At 47.9% G+C, this 23,138-nt stretch overlaps 1 protein-coding gene across 1 annotated transcript; it reads left to right on the top strand.

The window, feature by feature from the left end:
* CCDC177 (coiled-coil domain containing 177) lies at positions 1-3,751 on the top strand. The gene is made up of 2 exons (XM_049770363.1): positions 1-302; positions 1,282-3,751. The coding sequence occupies exon 2, from the start codon at positions 1,315-1,317 to the stop codon at positions 3,451-3,453; it is 2,139 nt and encodes a 712-aa protein (XP_049626320.1). The 5' UTR covers positions 1-302; positions 1,282-1,314; the 3' UTR covers positions 3,454-3,751.
* Positions 3,752-23,138: the final 19,387 nt, after the last annotated feature.

Genomic DNA, 23,138 nt, shown 5'->3' with positions numbered 1-23,138 from the left:
GACCTGCGGTACCTTGGCGGCAGGAGAGGCGGTGATGGATGCAGTCGCTATTGAACCCAGCGGCTTTTGGGGGATGAAGAATCCACGAGAAGGAAGCAGCAGAGCTGCGTGATTTTAGGGAGACCTTGCCGTGCCCCCCCCATTCCTGAGTGCAGGTCGCTTCTGGACTGCGTGCGGGCCCCATGGAGAGGCACTGGCCCGTCTGCAGGCTGCAAGCGGCGGCCACCCGACCTCGCCAACGCGGGGACTGAAGAGGCGCAAAGCGGAGCGGAGCTGCGAACAAAAGCCCCGGAGGACGCGCGGTGAGTGGGGCGGCCGGTGGCACCTGGCAGCGGGCCCCCACCCGTTTGGCCAGGCTTGCCAGTCAAGCTCCTCCGGGAGCCCATCATCAGGCCGGCCTGGGTGCGCCAGGGTGTCTTGGAGCAGGTGGCCGAGCATCTCCTGGGATGCAGGGTTCCTTTGAGGATGTTGTGATTAAGAGGGAAGCGGCAAGGAAGCCGGGCATCTTCTCCATCCCCTGCGAAAGCAGTTTGGAGGGTGGAGGGCAGAGGGGAGGCGGGCACCTTTCCTACTTAGCCCTGCCCCAAAAGGCAGGAGCAGGCAGGGATCCTCAACCCTAAGGCCTTTGGGGAGGAAGGAAGGAAAGCAGGAAGGAAGAAAAGGAGGCAAATGGCTCAGCTTTCCCATAGCATTGTGTCTTCTCTGCCCAGGGGAGCAACCTCAGTCGCCCAACTTCTTCCCTGGACAATAGGGGGGTGGTTGCAGGAATCCACTTTGGGGGATGCACAGGCCTCTCTCCCTCTCTCTCTTTTTTGTTTTTGCAAAGCTGCACCCCGGTTGCTCGCCTGAGCTACAAACAAACACGCTAATCCCCCTCCTGGGAATCCGCCTGCGTCTCTCCCGCCCTCTCCTGCCTGCATCTCCGTCTTTTCATGTTTAATTTGCAGCACCAAAGAGATGCATCCAGCAGATCTGACACCCCCCAGAGCTTGGCCACCTCCACCCCTCACTCCAGGGAGGTGGCAGGCTGTGTGTGCCCCAGGATCCGCTCCCCTTCCTCCTCCCGCGGCCTGGATTTCCCGGGCATCTGGGGGGAGAGGGGGCATTTCCAGGGCACCCGGATTTAGTCCCAAAGCGGATTACCGTGTCTTATATAGGATGAGTGGGTGGCAGGATGCAAGCGGCCTGGGGGCTGGACTATGGGATCATGATGTGAGAGAAGCGTTCTCAGAGTTTTTGTTTTTATTTCCACCACGTATGTCCTTCCCTTGCCACCCGCAGAAACCCACCCCAAAGGCAGAGCCAGGCGCAACCATGGTGGACCCCGTCCCTCGAGGAGAGGAGACTGCAGGAGCGGAGTCCGGCGGCTCGGGCGGGGATGGCACGGCCGCCACGGTCCCCTCCGACTCCCAGGGAGCTCAGCAGCCCGCCACCCCTTCTGCTTCTGCCTCGGCGGGTCCCCGTAAGGCCGAGGTCCCGTGTGCAGCCGAAGGCGGGCGTCGGGAAGAATCCCCAATGTTGCATCTGGACCTCTTCAACTTCGACTGTCCGGAAGCCGAGGGCAGCCGCTACGTGCTCACCAGCCCTCGATCCCTCGAGGCCTGCGCCCGCTGCGCCGTCAAGCCGGTGGAGCTGCTCCCCCGAGCCCTAGCCGAGCTGGTGCGCGAGGCCCCGGGCCGCTCCATGCGCGTGGCCACCGGCCTGTACGAAGCCTACGAGGCGGAGCGGCGTGCCAAGCTGCAGCAGTGCCGGGCCGAGCGGGAGCGCATCGTGCGCGAGGAGAAGCGGCGCCTGTTCACGCCTTTGGGGCCCACGACGGTCGCCCCGAGCTCGGGGGGCACCGGAGGCGGCGGCAGCAGCAGCAGTTGCAGCAGCAGCACCAGCTTGCCCGCCTCGCCCGGCCCGCGCGCTCCACGCGCCGTGCGTAAATCTTCCTCCAACCCGTCCCCGGCGCCTCCGCCTGGCAGAGGGTCCAGAAAGAGCCACTCGCTGGACTCGCTGTCCCGCCGGCGGGAAGGCACCGTGAGCTCCGAATCGGCCACGTCGGGCGCGTCCTCTTCGTCCTACAGCGGGGAGAGCCTCCGAGGCGGCGGGATGCGCTGGTCATCGCGCGCCCGCGTCAGGCACAGTTACCCGGCGGCTGGAAGTGGCCTCTCCATGCCCACCGCCACCGCCACCGCCACCAATGCCACTCGTCCATCTGCGCTGGCGTTGGCCCCCATCAGCGGCCGCAGCTTCAGCCTGGGCGACCTGAGCCACTCTCCCCAGACGGCGCGCCACGTGGAACGCCTGGTGCGCGAGGTGCGCGCGGAACGGGGCGTCCGCGGGGTGCCCGAGCGGGACCGCAAGATCGCGGCGCTGATGCTGGCGAGGCACCAGGAGGAGCGGCTGCTGCTGGAGCGGCGCGCCGTGGCGCACGACCAGTGGGAGCTGCAGCGCGCGCGCGCCGTGGAACGGCGGGAGCTGGCGGAGCGCGAGAAGCAGCGCGCCCTGGAGCGGGGCCGGCGGGCCTGGGCGGCACAGGTGGAGGAGCAGCGGGGCCGGCGGGGTCGGGAGGAACGCGAGGCGTCGCGGCGGCGCCAGCGGCAGGTGGAACGCAGCGTGGAGAGGCACCGGGAGCTGAGCGCGCGCCAGGAGAGGCTGCGGCGCGAGCGGGCGGAGCGCGCGGCGCTGGAGGACCGACAGCGCAAGCTGCAGCAGGAGCAGAATCTGCAGCAACGGGAGCAGGGCCTGCGGGAAAGCCGGGCCCGGGTGGAGCACGCCCGGCTGGAGCGCTCGGAGCGCGTGGCCCGTGCCAAGCAGCGGCAGGAGGGCCAGGCGCAACGGGACAAGCGGGAGCTGAGCCGAGCGGAGCGCGCGCGCCACGAAGCGCTGCTGCAAGGCCGGGCGAAGCAGGAGCGCGAGGACCGGGAGGGTCTCCGCAGCTCCCTGGAGGCCAGCCTGGGCCGCGCGCAGGAGAACTACGAGCACTTGCAGGAACAGCGCGCCCAGGAGCTGCGGGAACGGGCCCGGAGGGAAGAACTGCAAAGCCGGCGTGCCAAGGAGACGGCGGAGCGCAAAGATCGGGAGCAGAGGGAGCGCTTGGAAGCGTTGGCCCGAGTCGGGGAGCAGCGGCTGCAGCATGCCACGCAGGCGGCCGAAGAGGCGGTGCAGCAGAAGGCGCGGCGGGTGGGGCAGAACCGCCTGGAGAAGGAGCGCACCCAGCGCGCCAACAAGGAGAAGGTGGACCGGGACGAAGACTGCCGCCGCCGGGAGCTGCTGCGAGCCATCGGGCGCAAACTGGAGCGCAGCGAGCAGTTGTCCCGCGAGCGGCGGAGCGCGCTGGAGAGCGCGCGCTCCACGGCCCGGGCTTCCTTCCACGTGCGAGAGAAGGTTCGAGAAGAGACCAACACGCGCTCCTTCGATCGCATGGTGCGCGAGGCCCAGCTGCACGCCAGTTTGGATCGCAAATGAAACTTCCTATCCAGCCCAGCCTTAACGCCAGCGTCAGCCAGACTCGCCAAGCTCAGCCCCAGGTGACACCCGGGGGGTCAATTTGGCAATCCTTGGGTACCAAGTGGTGACGCAGACCTCATGGTCAAGCCTGACTGCCTGCTGAACTTTGAGGCCCACCAGGGCGGATTTGAGACACTCGTTACTCCAAGGCCTTCGTTTTTACGCAGTGACTTCATTTGGAGACAAACGGACTAGCACAATCTTTGACCACGTCTACTATCCCATCCTCTGCTCCTCTGGTACCCAGCTGCGGGTCTGTGGCTCAAACCAGGAGCCAGGTTGAGGTGGGGGGAAAAAACCCTCCTCGGAGACCGCAGAGAACCCCCCCCCCCCCCACACCTCAAAGAGAGGACAGTTGTGACTGTCCTTTTTCTATAGCAATTCCAAGTCTCGGTGTCTGGGTGCCTCCTAAACCCCAGAGTGAAATTTAGACGCGGGCATCGGGCACCATGCACAAAACCAGGCGACTTGTAAGCAAAGCACAGCTCTGGAAAGTTATTCCAAGTTACCCCCCCCCCCTCCACCTCCTAGAAGCGATTGATCTGGGTGTGTTTGGCTGTAAGCTGCCACTAGAGCAAATTCTGGTCCTACTTATCCTAGTTTTTCAGTTGATTTCCCTATGTTTTCTAGTCAGACAATCATGTGCAAAAAAAAACCCGACCCATTTGTATCTTCCAGCCCCTTTCCTTCACCTCTCTCCTGCTCCCGAGTGGTAGAAAGAATCATTGGTTTGGAGCTGCTGCTGCTGCTGCTGTTGTTTCAGAGGGGCCACTACTCCAGGCCTAGGGGAGGAGGGTCCTCAGGCATCAGTGCCACCCACCCACCCACCCCACACACACACACACACAAACACCCTCCGCCCTATTAAACTTTCTTGCAGGGTAGTTTCCGGGTAAGCACGTCAGCCTCTCCTGGCAGACAGCAGCCATGCCTTAAGAAGAGCTACCTTTGGTGCCTGCCTGCCAGGGCCAATCCTGCCTGGATCTCTGGCCTTTCCTACAGTCCCATGGGTGTGACAGGGCGTGGGTGTGGGGGCCTCTCTGCGAAGGAGTCAATGGATGATTTCCTGGAGTGATGGGTGATGAGCTGGAGAACCAGGCTCCCCTTGGCTGCTATGGCTCCCCTTCTGTCTGCCCCTCAGTGATGACAAAGAGAATGTTCCCTACCACCCCTGGCTCCCTCTCACCTACTCGAGAAAGCATTTGAACCCTCTCTGTGCCTCACCTTTCCCATGGGCCAGTCAGGGCCATCATTCCTCTTCTGTACCTCAAAGGATCTCAGTATTGTTGGTTGTCTTTGTGCCTTTCTTGACCTGGAGTTGGGAGGCCGGAAGCTACTGCTGGTTGGATTAGGTTTCTGGGAATATAGATTCCTGGCCTTGGAAAAAGCAGTTCACCTTGGACCAATGGGTTTTCAGCCTCTGGGCAGAAGTACTTGCAAGAACAGCCTATGCCTAGGTCCCAGTGGGCCATATCAGTGGTTTGGGGCAGCTTTGGTTTTAGTGTTTCTTCCCATGAAGCTGAACTTGGCTCCTAGTCACAGCCACCACTGATTCTGCCTCCATTAGGAAAGGTGGGAAGCAGACCATTACTTTCTTCCTTAAATTAGGATCAGGAGGGGCCAGTGCGGTGGCGCTAGAGGTAAGGTGTCTGCCTTGCCAGCGCTAGCCTAGGACAGACCGCGGTTTGAACCCCCGGCGTCCCATATGGTCCCCCAAGCCAGGAGCGACTTCTGAGTGCATAGCCAGGAGTAAACCCTGGGCATTACTGGGTGTGGCCAAAAAACCAAAAAAAAAAAAAAAATCAGGATCAGGAAATATTGTTACCAAAAAATTTTTAAAAAGATAAAAAGAAAAGAAAGCATCAGGGGCCCGAGCAATGACGCAGTGGTAGGGCATTTGCCTTGCATACGACTGACCCAGGACAGACCTTGGTTCTATCCCCCAGCATCCCATATGGTCCCCCAAGCCAGGAGCGATTTCTGAGCACATAGCCAGGAGTAACCCCTGAGCATTGTTGGGTGTGGCCTAAAAATCCAGAAAAAGAAAAAGAAAGCATCAGGGTAAAGAATTACAATAGTAGAAATATTTTAGTTATTTTCTGCTGAGCAGAATTGTCCTCAAAATGTTTGTTCTCCCTTTGTCTTTCATTGTCTCATTTGCAGGTATAAGTATTGTGTAGAAAGAAGCAGTGCTTAGGTGTTATCTTTTAAAGGCTGTGAACTCAGAATAAGGTGTAATTTTATTTCTTGAATTGGTAGGTTTTCCCCTTAAAGTTTCTTGTCTGTGACCAGCATGTCAGTGACCTGTAATGTTTGTCATTGTGTGTGAGTCAGGGACATTTAACTAAATGTTTCATATGATCTTGGTTCCTACCTTGTGGTTCCTAGAAGACTTTGGAAACTTCACATTAAGTTTCACGTAAAACCGCTTTCTTCCAAAGCCGGTGCATTCACTTGAAAAAAGACACAATCTGAGTTTTGGATAAGGTACCAAAATGTCTGTGAGTTATCTTGCTTGGATCTTAGTTAATTTGTTTGAGTTAATGAGTGACTCTGGATAGATTTCCTTTCTGTGCCTTGGTTTCCCTACATGTAGACCAGGGACCATGATTTCTGCCCTCGATGACACACTAGCACTGTGAGGACAAATCATAATCAACATGGTGCTCTGAGCTCGGGGATTCTGGAACTATAGGAACAAATGATATCAACATAAAGGACCCTGATGCTCAGTGCTTAGGGCCCACTTTACTGTTGTGACCATGTGCAGAATGAAAGGATCTTCCATAGCACATTAGAGATCAAAGTATCACAAAGATCTTGGCCCTAATGTCACCAAATTAAGGCTTGCACTGAGAGAAAAGGCATGCTCTTACAGAAAAGGCAAAACTTTTTGAACTCTTAAAAAGGAAAAAAGAAAGAAGGGGGGCAGAGCGGTAGCACAGCGGTAAGGCATTTGCCTTGCATGCAGCCAACACAGGACAGACTCTGATCCCAGCATCCCATGTGGTCCCCCGAGCCTGCCAGGAGTGACTTCTGAGTGCAGAGCCAGGAGGAACCCCTGAGGACCACCGGGTGTGACCCCAAAACAAAAACAAAAAAAAATACAAAAGAAGAAAAGAAACAAAAGAAACAGTATGGCACATGACCTTTCTGAGTTCCATCCCTGCTGACACCACATATCTTTCTTTTTCTTTTCTTTTCTTTTCTTTTCTTTTTTTTTTTTTTTTTTTTTTTTGGTTTTTGGGTCACACCCGGCAGTGCTCAGGGTTACTCCTGGCTCTATGCTCAGAAATTGCTCCTGCAGGCTCAGGGGACCATGTGGGATGCCGGGATTCAAAGCACCAACCTTCTGCAGGAAAGGCAAATGCCTTACCTCCATGCTAAAAAACATTTTTTTTTTTGGTGACACCACATATCTTTCTGAGCTCTACCAGGAGTATTCTCTGGGATGTGGCCTCAAAACAAATAAAATAAAAAAGAAAGAACCAAAAATAATTCTACTTAAATAGAATAAACAAACAGAAGCCAAGCTGAAGTATAAAGAATGGTTCTTCCAATTTTCATACCATCTTCTAGACTATAACCCCATTTTTCTCCTTGAGGAGTAATTTTCAGGGTCCTTTATTTACATTTTCTCCAAAGAGATGCCAAAGAGGAAGCCAGTCCTTATTCTGAAGTGCAGGAAGCAAATTGCAGAGAGCGTCAGGGGTGGGTGGCAGGGAGTTGGTTGAAGAGTGGCTCACTTTTTGGCCTTTTAATGGCATCCAGCTTTGCCTCCCTCATCTGCTGTTAGTTTCCTTTAACTCATAAAACCATAGCCCTGGGATAGCCCCAGACCAGATTAGCCAAAACAGAGTTCATGAGGTTGGTAAAGACCTATGAAAATGCAGTTTGTGTTCATGACACCCAATGAAACCTGCCACAAATCATTCTAATTTAAAAAGTTCCCAGGGGGGGCTGGAGTGGTGGCACAAGTGGTAGAGCATCTGCCTTGCACTCACTAGCCTATAACGGACCACAGTTCGATCCCATGGTGTCCCATATGGTCTCCCAAGCCAGAAGCAATTTCTGAGTGCATAGACAGGAATAACCCCTGAGCGTCGCCGGATGTGCCCCCCTCCAAAAAAAGAGTTTCTAGTGAGGAATCAGAGAAATAACACAGTAGGTTGGGTGTTTGCCTTGTGATGGCTATCCTAGTTTTGATCCTCTGGAACCCCATATGATCCACTGAACCCCATCAGGAGTGATCCCTAAATACAAAGCCAGGAGTAAGACCTGAACACTTCCAGGTGCCAATAAAAATTCCCTAGAGCAGGGGTCTCAAACTCAATTTACCTGGGGGCTGCAGGAGGGGTGAGCCTTGAGTGCAAAGTCAGTAGTAAGCCTTGAACATTGGGGGGTATGACCCAAACAACTAAAACAAAACAAAACAAAACAAAAAAAAAAGATTCCTGTAGGGCTGGGCCACAAAATGTTGTACAGAGGACTGCAAACGGCCTGCAGACTTCGAGTTTGAGACCCCTGCAGAGGGACAGAGAAATAATACAGAGCTTAAAATGCCTGTCTTGTACGCACCTCTGATTCAATCCCCAGAACCACTTATAGTTTCCTGAGCCATTTCTAGGCGTAACACCTGAGCACAGAGTCAGGAATAGCCCTGGATACTATTGGACATGACCCAACCCTCTCTTCTAAGTCTATGGAGACAGAGGTTAACTGGTGCTGCAAATAGCCTTCTTGTTTGCCATAGTATTCCCTATAACCTAGGATCTGTATCTTCCATATGCTAAGCACAGGGATGCTGGATGAGGAGAAAGAAAAGATGAATGAATGATTGACGAGCGAGAGGCTTCTGGAATAAAGGTGTGAGTATAGATGAGGAGGGCAGGCAGAATTTCAGGTTAGAGAGACAATACAGGAAGGAAGGCACTTAGCTTGGATGTGACTGAGCTTCGACTCTGGTTCAATCTTGGACGTCATCTTATCAGATGTTTCCCTGAGCACCGAAGGGATGGCAGAGCCAGGAATAGTGCCTGGGGGTGGGGTGGGGGCTTCTAGTGTAATCCTCAAATACAAACTCTGAGCTTGGTGCCAGAGACATTTCCTCTGACCATCAACATTGTGTATACCACAGTGTCATGCACAGAAATTCCTCTCTCTCTCTCCACTGGGCTTCCCTTCCTTCTTCCCTCCCAGGCATTTACTCATAGCATCAGCTTCGCAACTTACCCCTTTCCTGGGACAAAGCTTCTCCAATCAAATATTCTCTAGCCTCTGTTGCTAATTTTCCCTCATGGGAGCCTTGATGAAGCAGGTCAAATTCATCATAAGGTCATGTTCTTAATCAGCTTTAAATTACAATAAAAGGAGAGATTAATTACTTTCAACTGCATTAGCTCTTGGGCCTGTAAGAGAGGCAGGCAGCATAAATAAGGATTAGGAGCTTTGAGACTGAGTCCCAGGTTGGAGAGCGTCCCAGGCCATCAAAACATTAATTCCGGAGCCAGAATCTTGTGGAGTGGAGAAATTCAAAATTTCAGTCCCAGCAAAGGAACAGAGAAATAGTACAGAGGTTGGGACTGGAGTAATAGTGTAGCAGGTAGGGCATTTGCCTTGCATGCTGCCAACTCAGTTTGATCTCAAGCATTCCATATAGGTACCCTGAGCATTCCCAGTAGTGATTTTTGAGTTCAGAGCCAGGCATAACCCCCGAGCATTTCCGGGTATGGCCCTGAAACAAAAAAAGAAAAAAAGGAAGATAAAGAAATAGTACAGGGGTTAAGGCACTTACCTTGCACATGTCTGACCAACACAAATGGTTCCCCAAGCACTTCTAGGCATGAGTTCTAAGCACTGCTAGGTATGACCCAATTTCCTCTTCTATCCCCAAAATGTCCCAACAAAGGCCAGAGAGATAATATTGTGAGTAGGGTGCTTGCCTAGAATAATTTACAGTCCCTCAAGACCCCACCAGGAGTGATCCCTGAGTGCATAGCCAGGACACAGCACAAAGAAATGTTGGACACAGCACAAAAATAAAGACAAACCAAAAAAGTCCCAGCAAAAGGGGTTTTTGATCAAAAAATGGGGAGAGAGCTCAAATGATAGAGCACATGCCTGAGGCCCTGAGTTCGATTCCCTGGCACTGCATGGCCCCCAGGACTACCCCCAAGCACCTCTGGAATTGGATCCTCTAAATATAGATTGTGATCACTAATAAACGAATGAGAACTTTCAGTAAACCCGACTCTGTGTCCAGGCAATGGGGTTGTTCTGTGGATTTGCCTTTTCTCCAGTTCCTGTCCACAGCTCATCCTGGAACTGTTCTGGCAGGGACAGAGAAGAACTGATTGGTGAGTGAAGCTGTCGAAACAAAGGGCGGCTACTTTATGGGGAGCGCTGATCTTCACCCCAATGCTGTTGCCCTCCAATTCACCAGGTCTTGCCATGACCCAGGGGAGTACAAACACCAAAAGTCCAAAAAGAGATTTTGCAAGTGGCCATGGGCAAGTGGTGATGCTTTTCTTCTTCTCCACTACAGACAGTGCTGATGGCAGGATTTTGTAGCCGATACTTGCACAAAAGCAAAACAAACATCTTGTTAGCAAGGTGAACTCTGCTTCAGTGTTTCAATGTTTCTGCACACGCATGCACCAGCATATGCAGATGCACACACACACACACACACACACACACACACACACACACACACACACACACACACCAGTGTTAACATCCTTGCAGACCTAGGGAGCCAATAGCTGCCTCATTCTACCATGCCTCTGCATCCTCTCAGGTCACTGCAGGCTCTACCATGGGAGCCTGGTGTCTTTATCCCGCACAACTGGTCATGAATCATTGGGTGAAGGGTTTTCATGGCTGCCACTGCACTTCTCCCTGCCTGGAGTGAGTCTGACTGGGAAATGGAGTGTGGATGCCAAAATATTGACATTTGGATCATCTCTGTGTGACAGAATGACTGATAGCTGCTGAGTGTGAAAATCCTCTCTCCATGTCACCCTGCCTTTACGGCAAAGATCTGGACGAACAAGAAGATTCTGGACCAATCCCAGCATGTTTGACACAGTTGCCTATTGTCTGTAAAATGGGACCATCACCACCTACAAACAGGCAGTTGCTAGCTGAGTTGTTGCTGGGAAAGAAGCACATTCATTTTCTGGCAAATAGCACTCAGTCTGTGGGCACTCTGCACCAGGGAGAATGGCAGGAGCAGGAAAAGGTAGGCTAAAGGTTATCCAGGGGTGCTGCAGTTTTGGGGGCTCTTGGCTTGGCAGATGGCAGCCCTTTCCAGCTGTTCTGTATCCTTTGCTGTGCAGCAATATCCAGCCACCCCAGAGGAAAGGACTCAGGAACAATAGGCCCTGGGTACCAGATATCTGCATTGTTGGTATGGGGAAAGCAATCTTGTTATTAACCAAGTGATTGACAATAAACTGATGTCAGATGGTGGCTTAAAAAATGTCTAAAATACAAACTTTTTGACCAGGGCCGGAGAGATAGCATGGAAGTAGGGCATTTGCCTTTCATGCAGAAGGATGATGGTTTGAATCCCAGCATCCAATATGGTCCCCCGAGCCTGTCAGGAGCGATTTCTGAGCGTAGAGCCAGGAGTAACCCCTGAGCACTGCCGAGTGTGACCCAGAAACCAAAACCAAACCAAACCAAAACAAACAAACTTCTTGACCATTTGTGTGCCATTTTAGGAGAAAGGGACATTTTTCTGAACTGCTGAGCCCCAAATTCTAAGGGAATGTCATTTTAGGGAGGGCTGGGTTTTTGCAGGGAGGCATACCCCAGTGGCACCCAAGGGTTACTCCTGACTGCACTGCACTCAGAAATTACTCCTAGATGGGCTGGAGCAATAGCACAGTGGTAGGGCCTTTGTCTTGCATGGAGCTGACCTTGGAAGGACCCAGTTTCAATCCCTGGCATCTCATATTGTACCCCAAGCCTGCCAGGATCGATCTCTGAGCACAGAACCACTGAGTGTGGCCCCAAAACAAAACAAAACAAAACAATTACTCCTGGAAGGTTCAGGGGACCATATGGGATGCTGAGGATTGAACCTGGCCAGATATTGTGCTAGGGCTCCCCCCACCCCACTCTAGCTAGTCCTCTCATTTGGATCTTAGGAGAGGCTGCAGGAGTTAAGAACTTGGCTTTCCAGGGCTGAAGAGATAGTATGAAGGTAAGGCGTTTGCCTTTCATGCAGAAGGTCATCAGTTTGAATCCCGGCGTCCCATATGGTCCCCTAAGCCTGCCAGGAGTGATTTCTGAGTATAGAGCCAGGAGTAACCCCTGAGCGCTGCCAGGTGTGACCAAACAAACAAACAAACAAAAACAAAAAAAAAGAACTTGGCTTTCTACCACACCTTCCAAAACTGGGCTGTTCAGCTGCCTGATTTATTCTGGAGACACTTGTCAGATTATAACTGACCGGCACGTTATAAGTACTTAGTATAGCTTATGGTGTATGTAGGTAATTATTTGTTTTCATTATCATGTGAAGTCTCTGAGATAAGATCTGGTGGTTCAGCTGCTTCCTTCCTGCCAAGGAGCATCCTGTAGTGTGAGATTCACCTAACATGCAGACCAAATGTCCCTGCTCCTGAGAGTCCTGATAAGGCTGGCTATAGGGGCCAGCCCAGAGCACTGGCCTTTTGTTCCCCGCCTGCCTCTGTTACCATGGCAGAATCAACAATTCTGCCACCTCCCCCATCCTCTGCAGCCACTCATAGAAGTAGAAACAAATGAGGTTGGGGAACATGAGCTTTTGTGTGGAGAGAGATGGTGGTTTAAATGGGTTACTAAAATAAATATCGACATTGTGATGCTCAAGACAGGAGAAAGCAGGGAGAATAGAAATAAAGAAAGCAGTAAAAGGAGAGAGGCAAAGGAACACTAAAATGAAGCCATGGAGCGAGAAATCCAGGCATGTTGGATCTTGGCTAATTAAATCCAGGCAGAATCTGTATCAGAATTGAAGCCTGCTGCAGACATGGGGCCTCGCCAGAGCAGTAACCAGGAAGCCCACACTACAGTCACCTTGACAAGGCTGCAGCCAGATCCAGGGAGGAGGAAGGAGAGAACAACGCAGGCTGTCGAAATGCATAATTACTAGTTCAGTTCTGGATAAAAATGGTTCAATCTATAGATGTCAGATCTGCAGACATAAGGAGAGGCAAGCTGTTTCCAAGGGATTTCCAAGTTACCCGAACTAGCAAAATGCCTCTGCAATTAGAAGCTGGGAGGAGACTTACACTTGGCCTTAACTATATAAGGTCTCAGGTTTATTTGTTTGTTTGTTTTGGGTTTTCAGGGTTTATAAGTGCTCAGGGTTTGTTTATTCTTGTCTCTGTACTCAGAAATTGCTCCTGACAGGCTCACCTAGGATGCCAGGAAGCAAACCTGGGTCATGTGCAAGGCAAGTGCATTACTTTCTGTGTTATCACTCCAGCCTCAGGCCCCAGGTTTGATTCCCAGCACCAACCCCTTCACATCACCATAAATCAATAAAACCATACCACTTGTGAGTAAACCACATGTCCTGGGCTTTGGAAGGTACTTTTGAGATCTCTCTTTAATCTGTGGGCATCTGGGGCCGGAGAGATAGCATGGAGGTAAGGCATTTGCCTTGCATGCAGAAGGACGGTGGTTTGAATCCCAGCATCCCATATGGTCCCCTGAGCCTGCCAGAAGCAATTTCTGAGCATAGAGCCAGGAGTAACCCCTGAGCACTCCTGGGTGTGACCCAAAAAAACAAAAACAAAAACAAAAAATCTGTGGGCATCAGAACAAATGTAATTTCTAATTTCTAACAAAATCTAATTTCTAAGAGGCAGAGAAAGCCTGCATAGCTCCAGAGGAAAACCATAAGCATGCTTTGGTGGCCCAATTGGAGTGGGAAAAGGCTTGAAGTGTTACGCTAATCAAACTAGAACAATTAAAATGTGAAGAGGGCCAGAAGATACTTTAAGTGGTGGAGCACGTACTTCTCCCTGTGCTCACCAGCATCTTGTGCCCCCACCTAGCACTACCAGGTGGTCCCCAAGCACCACTGTGTGGCCCATGTCTCCTGATGGAGCATCTCTAGGAATGGTCCCCGAAGTCCTGAGCACCCTGATGTGTCCCCTATTAAGTATAATAAGAAGTAGGGCCAGAGAGAGAGTACAGCAGAGTGGACACTCACCTTGCATGTGGGGGACCTGAGTTTGAGTCCCAGCATCCCATGTTCTTTTTTTTTTTTGGTTTTTGGGCCACACCCAGCGGTGCTCAGAGGTTACTCCTGGCTGTCTGCTCAGAAATAGCTCCTGGCAGGCACGGGGGACCATATGGGACACCGGGATTCAAACCAACCTCCTTTGGTCCTGGATCATATGCTTGCAAGGCAAACGCCGCTGTGCTATATCTCCGGGCCCAGCATCCCATGTTCTACACACCACCAGGAATAATTCATGAGCGCAGAGCCAGGAGTAAGCCCCAAGCACTATAGATGTGACCTGAAAATCAAAATCACAATAAGTATATGAAAGGCAATAGATTATATATCCTGAGAAAGAAAACGATTTTATTAGTGACTCCTGTAAGGTGCCAGAAAGCCCCAGAGCTTGCTATTAAGTTGGCTTCTATAAAATCATTAACCTTCATTGTGTGTGTATGGGGTGTTTAGGCCACACCTGGAGGTGCTTAGAGGCTATTGCTGGCTCTTTGCTCAGAAATCATTTCTGGAGGTACCTACCTAGAAGATTGTACATGATGCTAGAGATTCAAACCAGGATTGGCAGAGTGCAAGGCAGGCACTACTTCTGCAGTTCTCCAACTGTTTGTTTGTACTATAAGGCAACAGCCAGTAGGGGTGATGTATGCCCTAAAGGGGCTTTCTAAAACTCCTGTAAGAATTGTAGGTGGAGGGGCCAGAGAGATAGCACAGTGGTAAGGCGTTTGCCTTGTGTGCAGCCAATCCAAGATGGGTGGTGGTTCAAATCCTGGCATCCCATATGATCCCCTGTGCCTGCCAGGAGCAACTTCTGATAGAAGAGTCAGGAATGCCACCGGGTGTGATCCAAAAACCAATATAAATAAATAAATAAACAAACAAAAAAAGAAAGAAAGAAAGAAAGAATTGCAGGTGGTGATGGGAAGAAATACTCAAATGGTTTCAAAGGAGCTGGAAACCAATAGATCAAGGGAAGTCTGCTAATATGCTTGGGCAAAAGGCAGCTTTTTTTGTCTGCAGGAAGCAGAAATTCACATCCATACATTTCAATGTCTCTACATCTCAATGAACTCCTTTTTGGACCATCACACACACACACACACACACACACACACACACACACACACACACACACACACACACACACAGTTTCCTCTCAGCACCTGCAAACTTTTCTACTACAAGCCCTGGAGCAAACCAGCAAGCTGCCTGCCCAGAATACTAAAGCCCCAGTGGGGGTCCCCCTCAACCCACCCCTCAGCTGTAGCAGCCGCTGCCCTCCAAAAGCCCTTTCTCTGCCTCCATTGATGCTTTTCTAGAAACCCACTTGTTTCCAGGTGGCTGAACTACACTGCAAATCTCACAATATGTTTCCTAATTCTTCTCCATGGCAACACTGGGCCTCAAGGAGAAGCTGCCAGCCTGAATGAAGCCAGCTCTGGGCCAGACAGCAAAGAGGAGCAGGGAGGAATGGGGGAGCAGCTGCTGGAGGCCCTGGATCTGCCTCAGCTGTGGTGTCTGCTGGGGATTCCGTCTCTGGGGCATCAGGGAGCATCTGTCTCCAGATGTTCACAAGGATCCTATTCCTAACCTTTGACTCCAATAAAACAAAGAGAAAGCAAAGATCCAGGGTGGCTGGATGGTTGTTTGCAGTTAGTTAAACAGAAGCAGAGAGTACCCCAGAATACAGTAACTGGACACCTGAGTTTTATTGAATGCAGCTTCTGAGCCTCAGGTCTGCTGGGACTGGCTATCTCTTAAGTGCTACCGGCCTCACCACACACTATATTGCGCTGGCTTCACTGAGCTCAGAGCACAGAGACCAGGAACCAGGAACCATCCCTGCTTCCCTATCTAGTTACAGTGGCCTGGAATGGGAAATCAGAAAAGCCAGAGACTTCCAAGAACACAGCATGTCAGGTTTTAGAGGAATCATCTAAAAATTCTAAGTGAGGGGCTGGAGCAATAGCACAGTGGGTATGCACAGAAACCCATATGTTCCACCTCCCCCAGCCTACCAGGAATAATTTCTGAACACAGAGCCAGGAATAACCCCTGAGTGACACCAGAAATGGCCAAAAACAAAACAAACAAACAAACAAAAAACAGCAAAAAATTTAAGTGAGAAAGCCAAGCAAACAAAACAAGACTGTCTCTGTATTGGGTAAAGGGAATGAAGGCACCATATGTAAAGCCTATATAATAGATCAATTATGTTAACACAATTCATTTCTAAAAGGCTGAGGGCTCACAGTTTCAAGACACAACATGCTGCTAAGATCTGCATAGGACTCACTGGTTGACAGACCCTCTTATCTCCCAGGCTACAAGATCAAGACCTAACACTGACAACCCCTTTGACCTCTATAAGAATTCGGAAGTCTTACTGGAGTGATAGTACAGCAGATAGGGGGCTTGCCTTGCAAAAACCAGCCTGGGTTTGATCCCCAGAATCCCATATGGTCCCCCAAGCCCCATCAGCAGTGATCCCTGAGTGCAGAGCCAGGAGTAAACCCTGAGCACAGGTGGGTGTGCCCTTCACACACACAAATAGTTCTATAGCTTTTCATTTTGAGAGTTGTAAAGCCAGATCTGCATTAGCTAAAAGAAGGACATCCAGACACCCCCTACTCAGTCACTGTGAGGGCCACTCTCTGCGGGGCTGAGAGGATCATGCTATACTGGGTGTTGTGTATGTAAATATTTTGGGGGATTACTATGTTGCTCACCCTAATCTGATTAGGTGATTGTGCCCTACCCTAGGGTGTGACCTGGCATTCTGCCCCCACCCTAGGGTAGGACCTGATTCTGCTTCCACCATTGGTTGGTATCTGATCCCACCATTGGGTGGGACCTGACTCTGGACTATAAGAGCAAGGGTCTGTGGAAGGCGAGGGCTTTTTGCTGGCTGGAACTGAATCTGAGTCTTTGGACTTCAGTTTTGTCCATCCGAATAAAGCAAATATTTCCACGAGCCTGATTGTCTGCGAGCTGTTTACCCGCCGTTTCACCTCAGAACCGTGGGCTAGACAGGGTGGCAGATGCGTGCACCGAGCTGGAAGAAAAGGGCCTCATTCTCCATCCCTCCATCAGTCAACCTCTTCAGGGGCTGACCTGCTACATAATGACGCCCGGACAGGGACCTGAACCCTGGACCCTCAGAACTGTAAGTGAAATATTTCATTGGAAATTTCCTATGCTGACCATCAAATGGTTTCTGTGGTTAGTCATGTGGATTTTACCACCCTTAGTCTTACGCATTGGTGCGTTTTGTTTTGTTTTAAACTAATTGGTTTTGATCTAAGGACAATCACTGCAGTTGGATGGTTGTGGTCTATATTTCAAATGAAAAGTGTAGTGTCTCTAGCCATCATAGTTTGTGGAATTTCTGTGTTGACTAACGTTATTATTATGAGCATAGTTATTTGCTGTTATTTCTATTTAGGAAATAGAAAGTGTAGAAATGGTGAGGCTAAAACCAGTATAGATAATAAGGAAATTTATCTGACGAAAACTCAGACCAAGGTGCAGGCTGACGAATCCAGCCCCACCATCAACAATATAGAAATTTTTGCTGGAAGAAAAACAACTCAGAATGTTAAGCCTGATTCTAGTGAATTGCTTGACAGTAGTGACTCAGATAATGATCTACCTCCAGTGCTAACTCCACAAAGTATGCCTCCTTCTAGTCACAAAATTGAATCGCAGAGCAGAGCAGATTCAAACGATGAACCACATGCTCGGTCTCAGAGCTCTATTTAGAATAATTTTGCTAATCAGGCCTTATCCCCTATAGACGGGGTCAATGTTTCTAACTATGTACCCTATCAGATGGAAGAATTAGATCGGTTTAAAAGATCATGTAAAGAAAATGGGCCAAAATCGCCATACAGTGTGGAGTTATTAAGACTTTGGAGTCATAACTCATCTTGGACTTTGTATGATTTTAAAAGAATCGCTGAAATATGCCTGTCATCTAAACAGCGAACTGAATGGGAAATGTACTATTCAGAAGGCGTAAAAGCTAAATTATATAGTCCGGATGGTATGAAAAAGCAAGTGGCAGGTGTTACTCTATCGTATGAATTATTGATGGCAGAAAATCAATTTGCAAATATTCAGACACAAGCAGCTTTACCTAAGGAAATCTTAAATTTAATCAGGGAGATTGCATTGTCAGCATGGGAAAAAATTGATTCTAACAGCATTGGTAGAGGAAACTTTTTAAAAATTACCCAAGGGCCTTATGAGTCATTTGCAGAGTTTGTAGGTAAGATTAAAGATGCTCTGAAGTTACAGGTGGAAGATGAGGAGATTAGAAACTTCCTAGTAAAATCTTTGGCCTATCATAATGCAAATTCAGCCTGTAGATTAGTATTGAATACATTAAATGAAAAGTCAGATCTGAATGATTACCTTTATGCCTGCCGGAATGTCTATGTGGACCAACCCCCACCCCACTCAGACTCAGTACAAACCTTCCCAGTTACCAAGGGAACAATGCCTTACTCCCCTCGGAGACAGAACACTTTCCGGAAACCAGGTCTTTGCCCAAAATGCAAAAGGGGTCGCCACTGGGCGAAAGATTGCAGATCCAGAAACCTCATTAATAATAACCTAAGTAGAGGTTTCAACACATTCCCCAGGAGGCAAATCGCCTGCTACCATTGTGGAAAACAGGGACATATCAAAAGAAATTGTCGTCTCCTTATAAATTCAGCTCCCCAAGAACACACATACAAGATGCAGGGAAACGCCCACAGGGCCTCCCCCCAGGCCCTTCCAAATCAGGGGCAAAGTTCACAGACAATAATCCTTCCAAGCCCAGCCCAAGAAAATTCATCACGATAAGGGAATTAATCCACTCTACTTCAGGGAGTGCCGGATTAGACATATTATGCCCAGAGGACATTACAATTTACCCAGGAGCATGCCCTTACATGTTAGAAACTGGCATTGTAGGCCCGCCACCCCCAGATACCATGGGTTTGATCCTTGGCAGAAGTTCCCTCAACATAAAGGGTATATCAGTAATCACTGGTGTCATTGACTCAGATTCCATGGGAGAAATCATTGTAGTTATTACTGTACCAGTTACATGGACCTTTAAAAAAGGAGAAGCGATTGCCCAGATAGTAATAGTGCCTTATGTCAAATTTGGGACTTCAGATAAGACTAGAATTGGAGGTTTTGGAAGCACAGATCCGGATGCTGCTCAAAACCCAATCGTGGCTCTGGTTACTAAATGTAAAGATGAACACCCAATGGTCAAACTTCACTTGGAAGGCAAACCCTTTGATGGAATGATAGATACGGGTGCTCAGGTTACCGTAATTTCTGATAAAGAATGGGCAGAAAATTGGCCTCTTCAGGAAATCCCGTATTCCCTAGAAGAAATAGGAGGCCTGAATTCCTGTCTGTTGAGTACGAGGACTATACTATTTTACGGCCCAGAAAATCAAAAAGCAATAATCAGACCTCACGTGGGCCCATTTTCACCATCCCTGTGGGGCCGTGACCTACACAAACAGTGGAAAGCAGAATTCCACATCCCATTAGCTCCAGAAGAGCCCGAACCTTCTTTTGATTTAAAAACCAAAAATTTTTAGTGGGGGCCACTGCCGTAAAAACACCAGCACCAATAAAAATAAAATGGAAATCTGATGAACCAATTTGGACAGGTCAGTGGCCCCTTAAAACTGATAAATTAAAGGTGCTGACAGAATTAGTGGAGGAACAGCTAAGTTTAGGACATATTGAACCATCTTTTTCTCAATGGAATTCACCTATATTCACTATAAAAAAGAAATCCGGTAAATGGAGACTTTTGATGGATCTTAGAGCTATAAATTTATCCATGATACCTATGGGCAAATTGCAGACTGGTTTACCATCACCTGTAGTTATTCCAAAGGAATGGCCACTAATTATAATTGATCTGAAAGACTGCTTCTACCATATTCCTATCCACCCAGATGATAAAAAACGTTTTGCATTCTCAGTTCCTTCTCTCAATAATACCCATCCCTGCAGACGTTTCCAATGGACTGTTCTCCCCCAAGGCATGCTGAATTCCCCAACCATGTGTCAGTTTTTTGTAGATAAGGTTTTGAGCCCTGCTCGTGAAAAATTTCCTCAAGCCATGATATTTCATTATACAGATGATATCTTGCTCACAATGAACAACGAAACAGATTTACAGGAATTATACTCTTATGTTACTGACTGTTTACAAACATCAGGACTGAAAATAGCTTTAGAAAAAATACAGATAATGCCACCGTATCAATATTTGGGTTTTATTTTGGACCGGACGTCTATATGTCCACAAAAATTTTCTATCAAAAAAGAAAACCTCAGAACGCTTAATGATTTTCAGAGACTTTTAGGTGACGTAAATTGGCTCCGTCCTGCACTAGGAATCCCAAATGCAGAGTTATCTAATCTGTTTAAAACGTTGGAGGGTGATCCTGCTTTAGATAGCCCGAGAAATTTAACAACAGCTGCAAAAAATGAATTGGACATCTTCTTGAGCAGATTACAAAAATCGTTTCTCTCAAGATTCATCCCAGGAGAAAAGGTATTACTGTTAATCTTCCCTACTATAGAAACCCCCACAGGGGCCTTGATGCAACAGTCAGGACCTTTGGAATGGGTGTATTTACATAACAAACAACCTCGCTCAGTTGTCCCCTACTTACAACTGATTTCAGAGATTATTATCAAGGCAAGACTCAGATCTATATCTTTACTAGGTTTTGATCCAGATATAATAGTTTTGCCAATACCAAAAAAGGAAATTGAGTCAATATTGCCAATTAATGAATCTCTACAAAGGGCCCTCTCAGATTTCACAGGAGAAATATCCTCCCATTATCCAGCAGGAAAAATTTGGGACTTTTTAAAGAAAACTCAGTTTGTTATTTCTTCAATTGTTCGGGATTCCCCTATTCCCAATGCCAAGGTTTTTTACATTGATGGATCCCAAAATGGAAAAGGAGGAATAACTGGAGACAACATTAATATGACCATAGAAACCAAATATAAATCTGCACAGAAAGTTGAATTAGCAACGTTAATTTACCTATTAGAAAATGTATCTGAAGCCATGAATATAGTTTCTGATTCTTTGTATGTGGTAAATTTATGTCATGTGATAGCCACTGCATCCCTTAATGCTAATAACCCGATCATACAGGACTTACTTAAACAATTACAGCAGCTTCTTCAAAAACGAACTGAGCCCATCTTCATCACACATATTAGAGCCCACTCAGGTCTTCCAGGACCTATGGCTCAAGGAAATAAAACTGCTGACTTGCTAGCAATGCCTATATTTAAATCACCTGTAGAGGAACATTCAGCCCTACACACAAATGCTCGCCGTTTACATGTGAATTACCAAATTCCATGGAGGCAAGCTAGAGAAATTGTAGAAAACTGCAACGTATGTGCACCGTTAACAAAAAAGACTCACATAGCAGGAGCAAACCCAAGAGGCTTACAGTCTAACGAACTTTGGCAAATGGATATAACTCAAACAGATTTATTTCTAAGGAAACCTTATCTTCATGTTGTGGTGGACACTTATTCTCGGTTTATGTGGGCAATTCCCATGTCTTCTCAAAAATCTAAGGCTGCTTGTAGTTTTCTTTTACAATGTTTCTTTGTGATGGGTATTCCATATTCTATAAAAACTGATAATGGGCCAGCCTATGTTAGCAAAACTTTTGAATTTTTTTGTAAGGAATGGCAGATAAGACATCTCAGAGGAATTCCTTACAATTGTAGGGGACAGGCCATTGTAGAAAGGACTCACAGAACCTTAAAAACTCAATTGCAAAAAAATAGAAAAAGAGGTTTACCACCAACGGATTTGCTATCTTTGACTCTTATCACACTAAATTACTTTAACTTACCCCAAGGGGAAAGCTACACTGCAGCGGAAAGACATTTTAAAGAAGATATTCAGAGACAAGAAACAACCCATAAACCTATTTGGATCAAGGAGGATGAAAAATGGATAGCTGGCTATCTTCTCCTAAGAGGAAGGGGTTATGCCTATGTTTCTATAAATGATGACCCTCCCAAGAAATTTTGGGTTCCATTACGTCTTGTTAGAAATCGGGCTAGCACAAATGATCAGGTTCAGACTACAAACTCCCCTTCAGAGAAAAAACAGAATACTTCAGACACTAACAGCAGTAATATTACTAAGGTCTCTGGGGCAGGGAACGATTTAGCTGTCACACACCATACAATGAGTGAGACTGATGGTAGTGATAAACCCTTACACTCCGAGATGCAAAAGGAAAGACAGGAACCTGTCTTAACTGGGCTCCAAAATATAGGAAACTCTTGCTACATGAACTCAATATTGCAATGCTTGTATAATATTTCAGACTTAACTCAGTATTTTTATAAAGATCATTATAAAAAGGATATTAACAAGAAAAATCCGATGGGGCATGAAGGTAAATTAGCCGAAGAATTTGGTCGGCTCATCAAAACCATGGGAAATGGATTTCATAGATATATTAACCCTGAAAGCTTCAAAGTAACAATTGGTTTACTTAATGACCAGTTTGCTGGACACAATCAGCAGGATCCTCACGAACTACTGATGTTCCTAATAGAGGGATTACATCAGGACTTGCTTACTGTAAATCTAATGACAGACAAAACTACACATCTCATGGGAAATGAAAATTATGAACAATTTAGTCCAGAACACCAAAAGGCTCATAAATCTATTATTTGTGATCTCTTTCAAGGACAATTCAAATCTATACACCAGTGTCTCACTTGCCACCAAAAGTCTGAGGTTTATGAGACATTTGTTCATTTGTCTTTGGCTGTTACATCTACAGATAAATGTACATTACAGGAATGCCTCTCTGAATTTTTTAAAGAAGAAGAATTAAGAAATGACAACAAAGTTCTGTGCAACAGTTGCAAAAATAGAAGGGATTTTTCAAAGAAAACGTATTTATGGAAACTGCCACCAGTACTTATAATACACTTGAAACGTTTTGCTTTTGATGGCAAACAAATAAAAAAATTGCATACTTATGTAGATTTTCCTTTAGAAGACCTCAATTTAGAGGAATTCACTTCAGAGAATAAAAGCAAGATTAAGAAATACAACTTATCATCGGTGTCAAACCATTATGGTAAAGTTCACTATGGACACTGTACTTCATACTGTAAAATTGCTGCAAAACAACACTGGATCAATTTTGATGACAAGAAGATCAAAAAAGTCCCTAATACATTGGTGAAATCCACAGCAGCATACATCCTGTTTTATACTTCTTAGAGATCTACAATGAACACCAGATAATCATTTTACTTCCCTATCAGTTGCTATTAATGCTCTAGGATTCTTTCCACAGGCATGATC

The sequence above is a fragment of the Suncus etruscus genome, chromosome 3, assembly GCF_024139225.1.
Source record: "Suncus etruscus isolate mSunEtr1 chromosome 3, mSunEtr1.pri.cur, whole genome shotgun sequence".
NCBI classification, from domain to species: domain Eukaryota; kingdom Metazoa; phylum Chordata; class Mammalia; order Eulipotyphla; family Soricidae; genus Suncus; species Suncus etruscus.
This window is presented reverse-complemented; position numbering and strand designations above follow the sequence as displayed.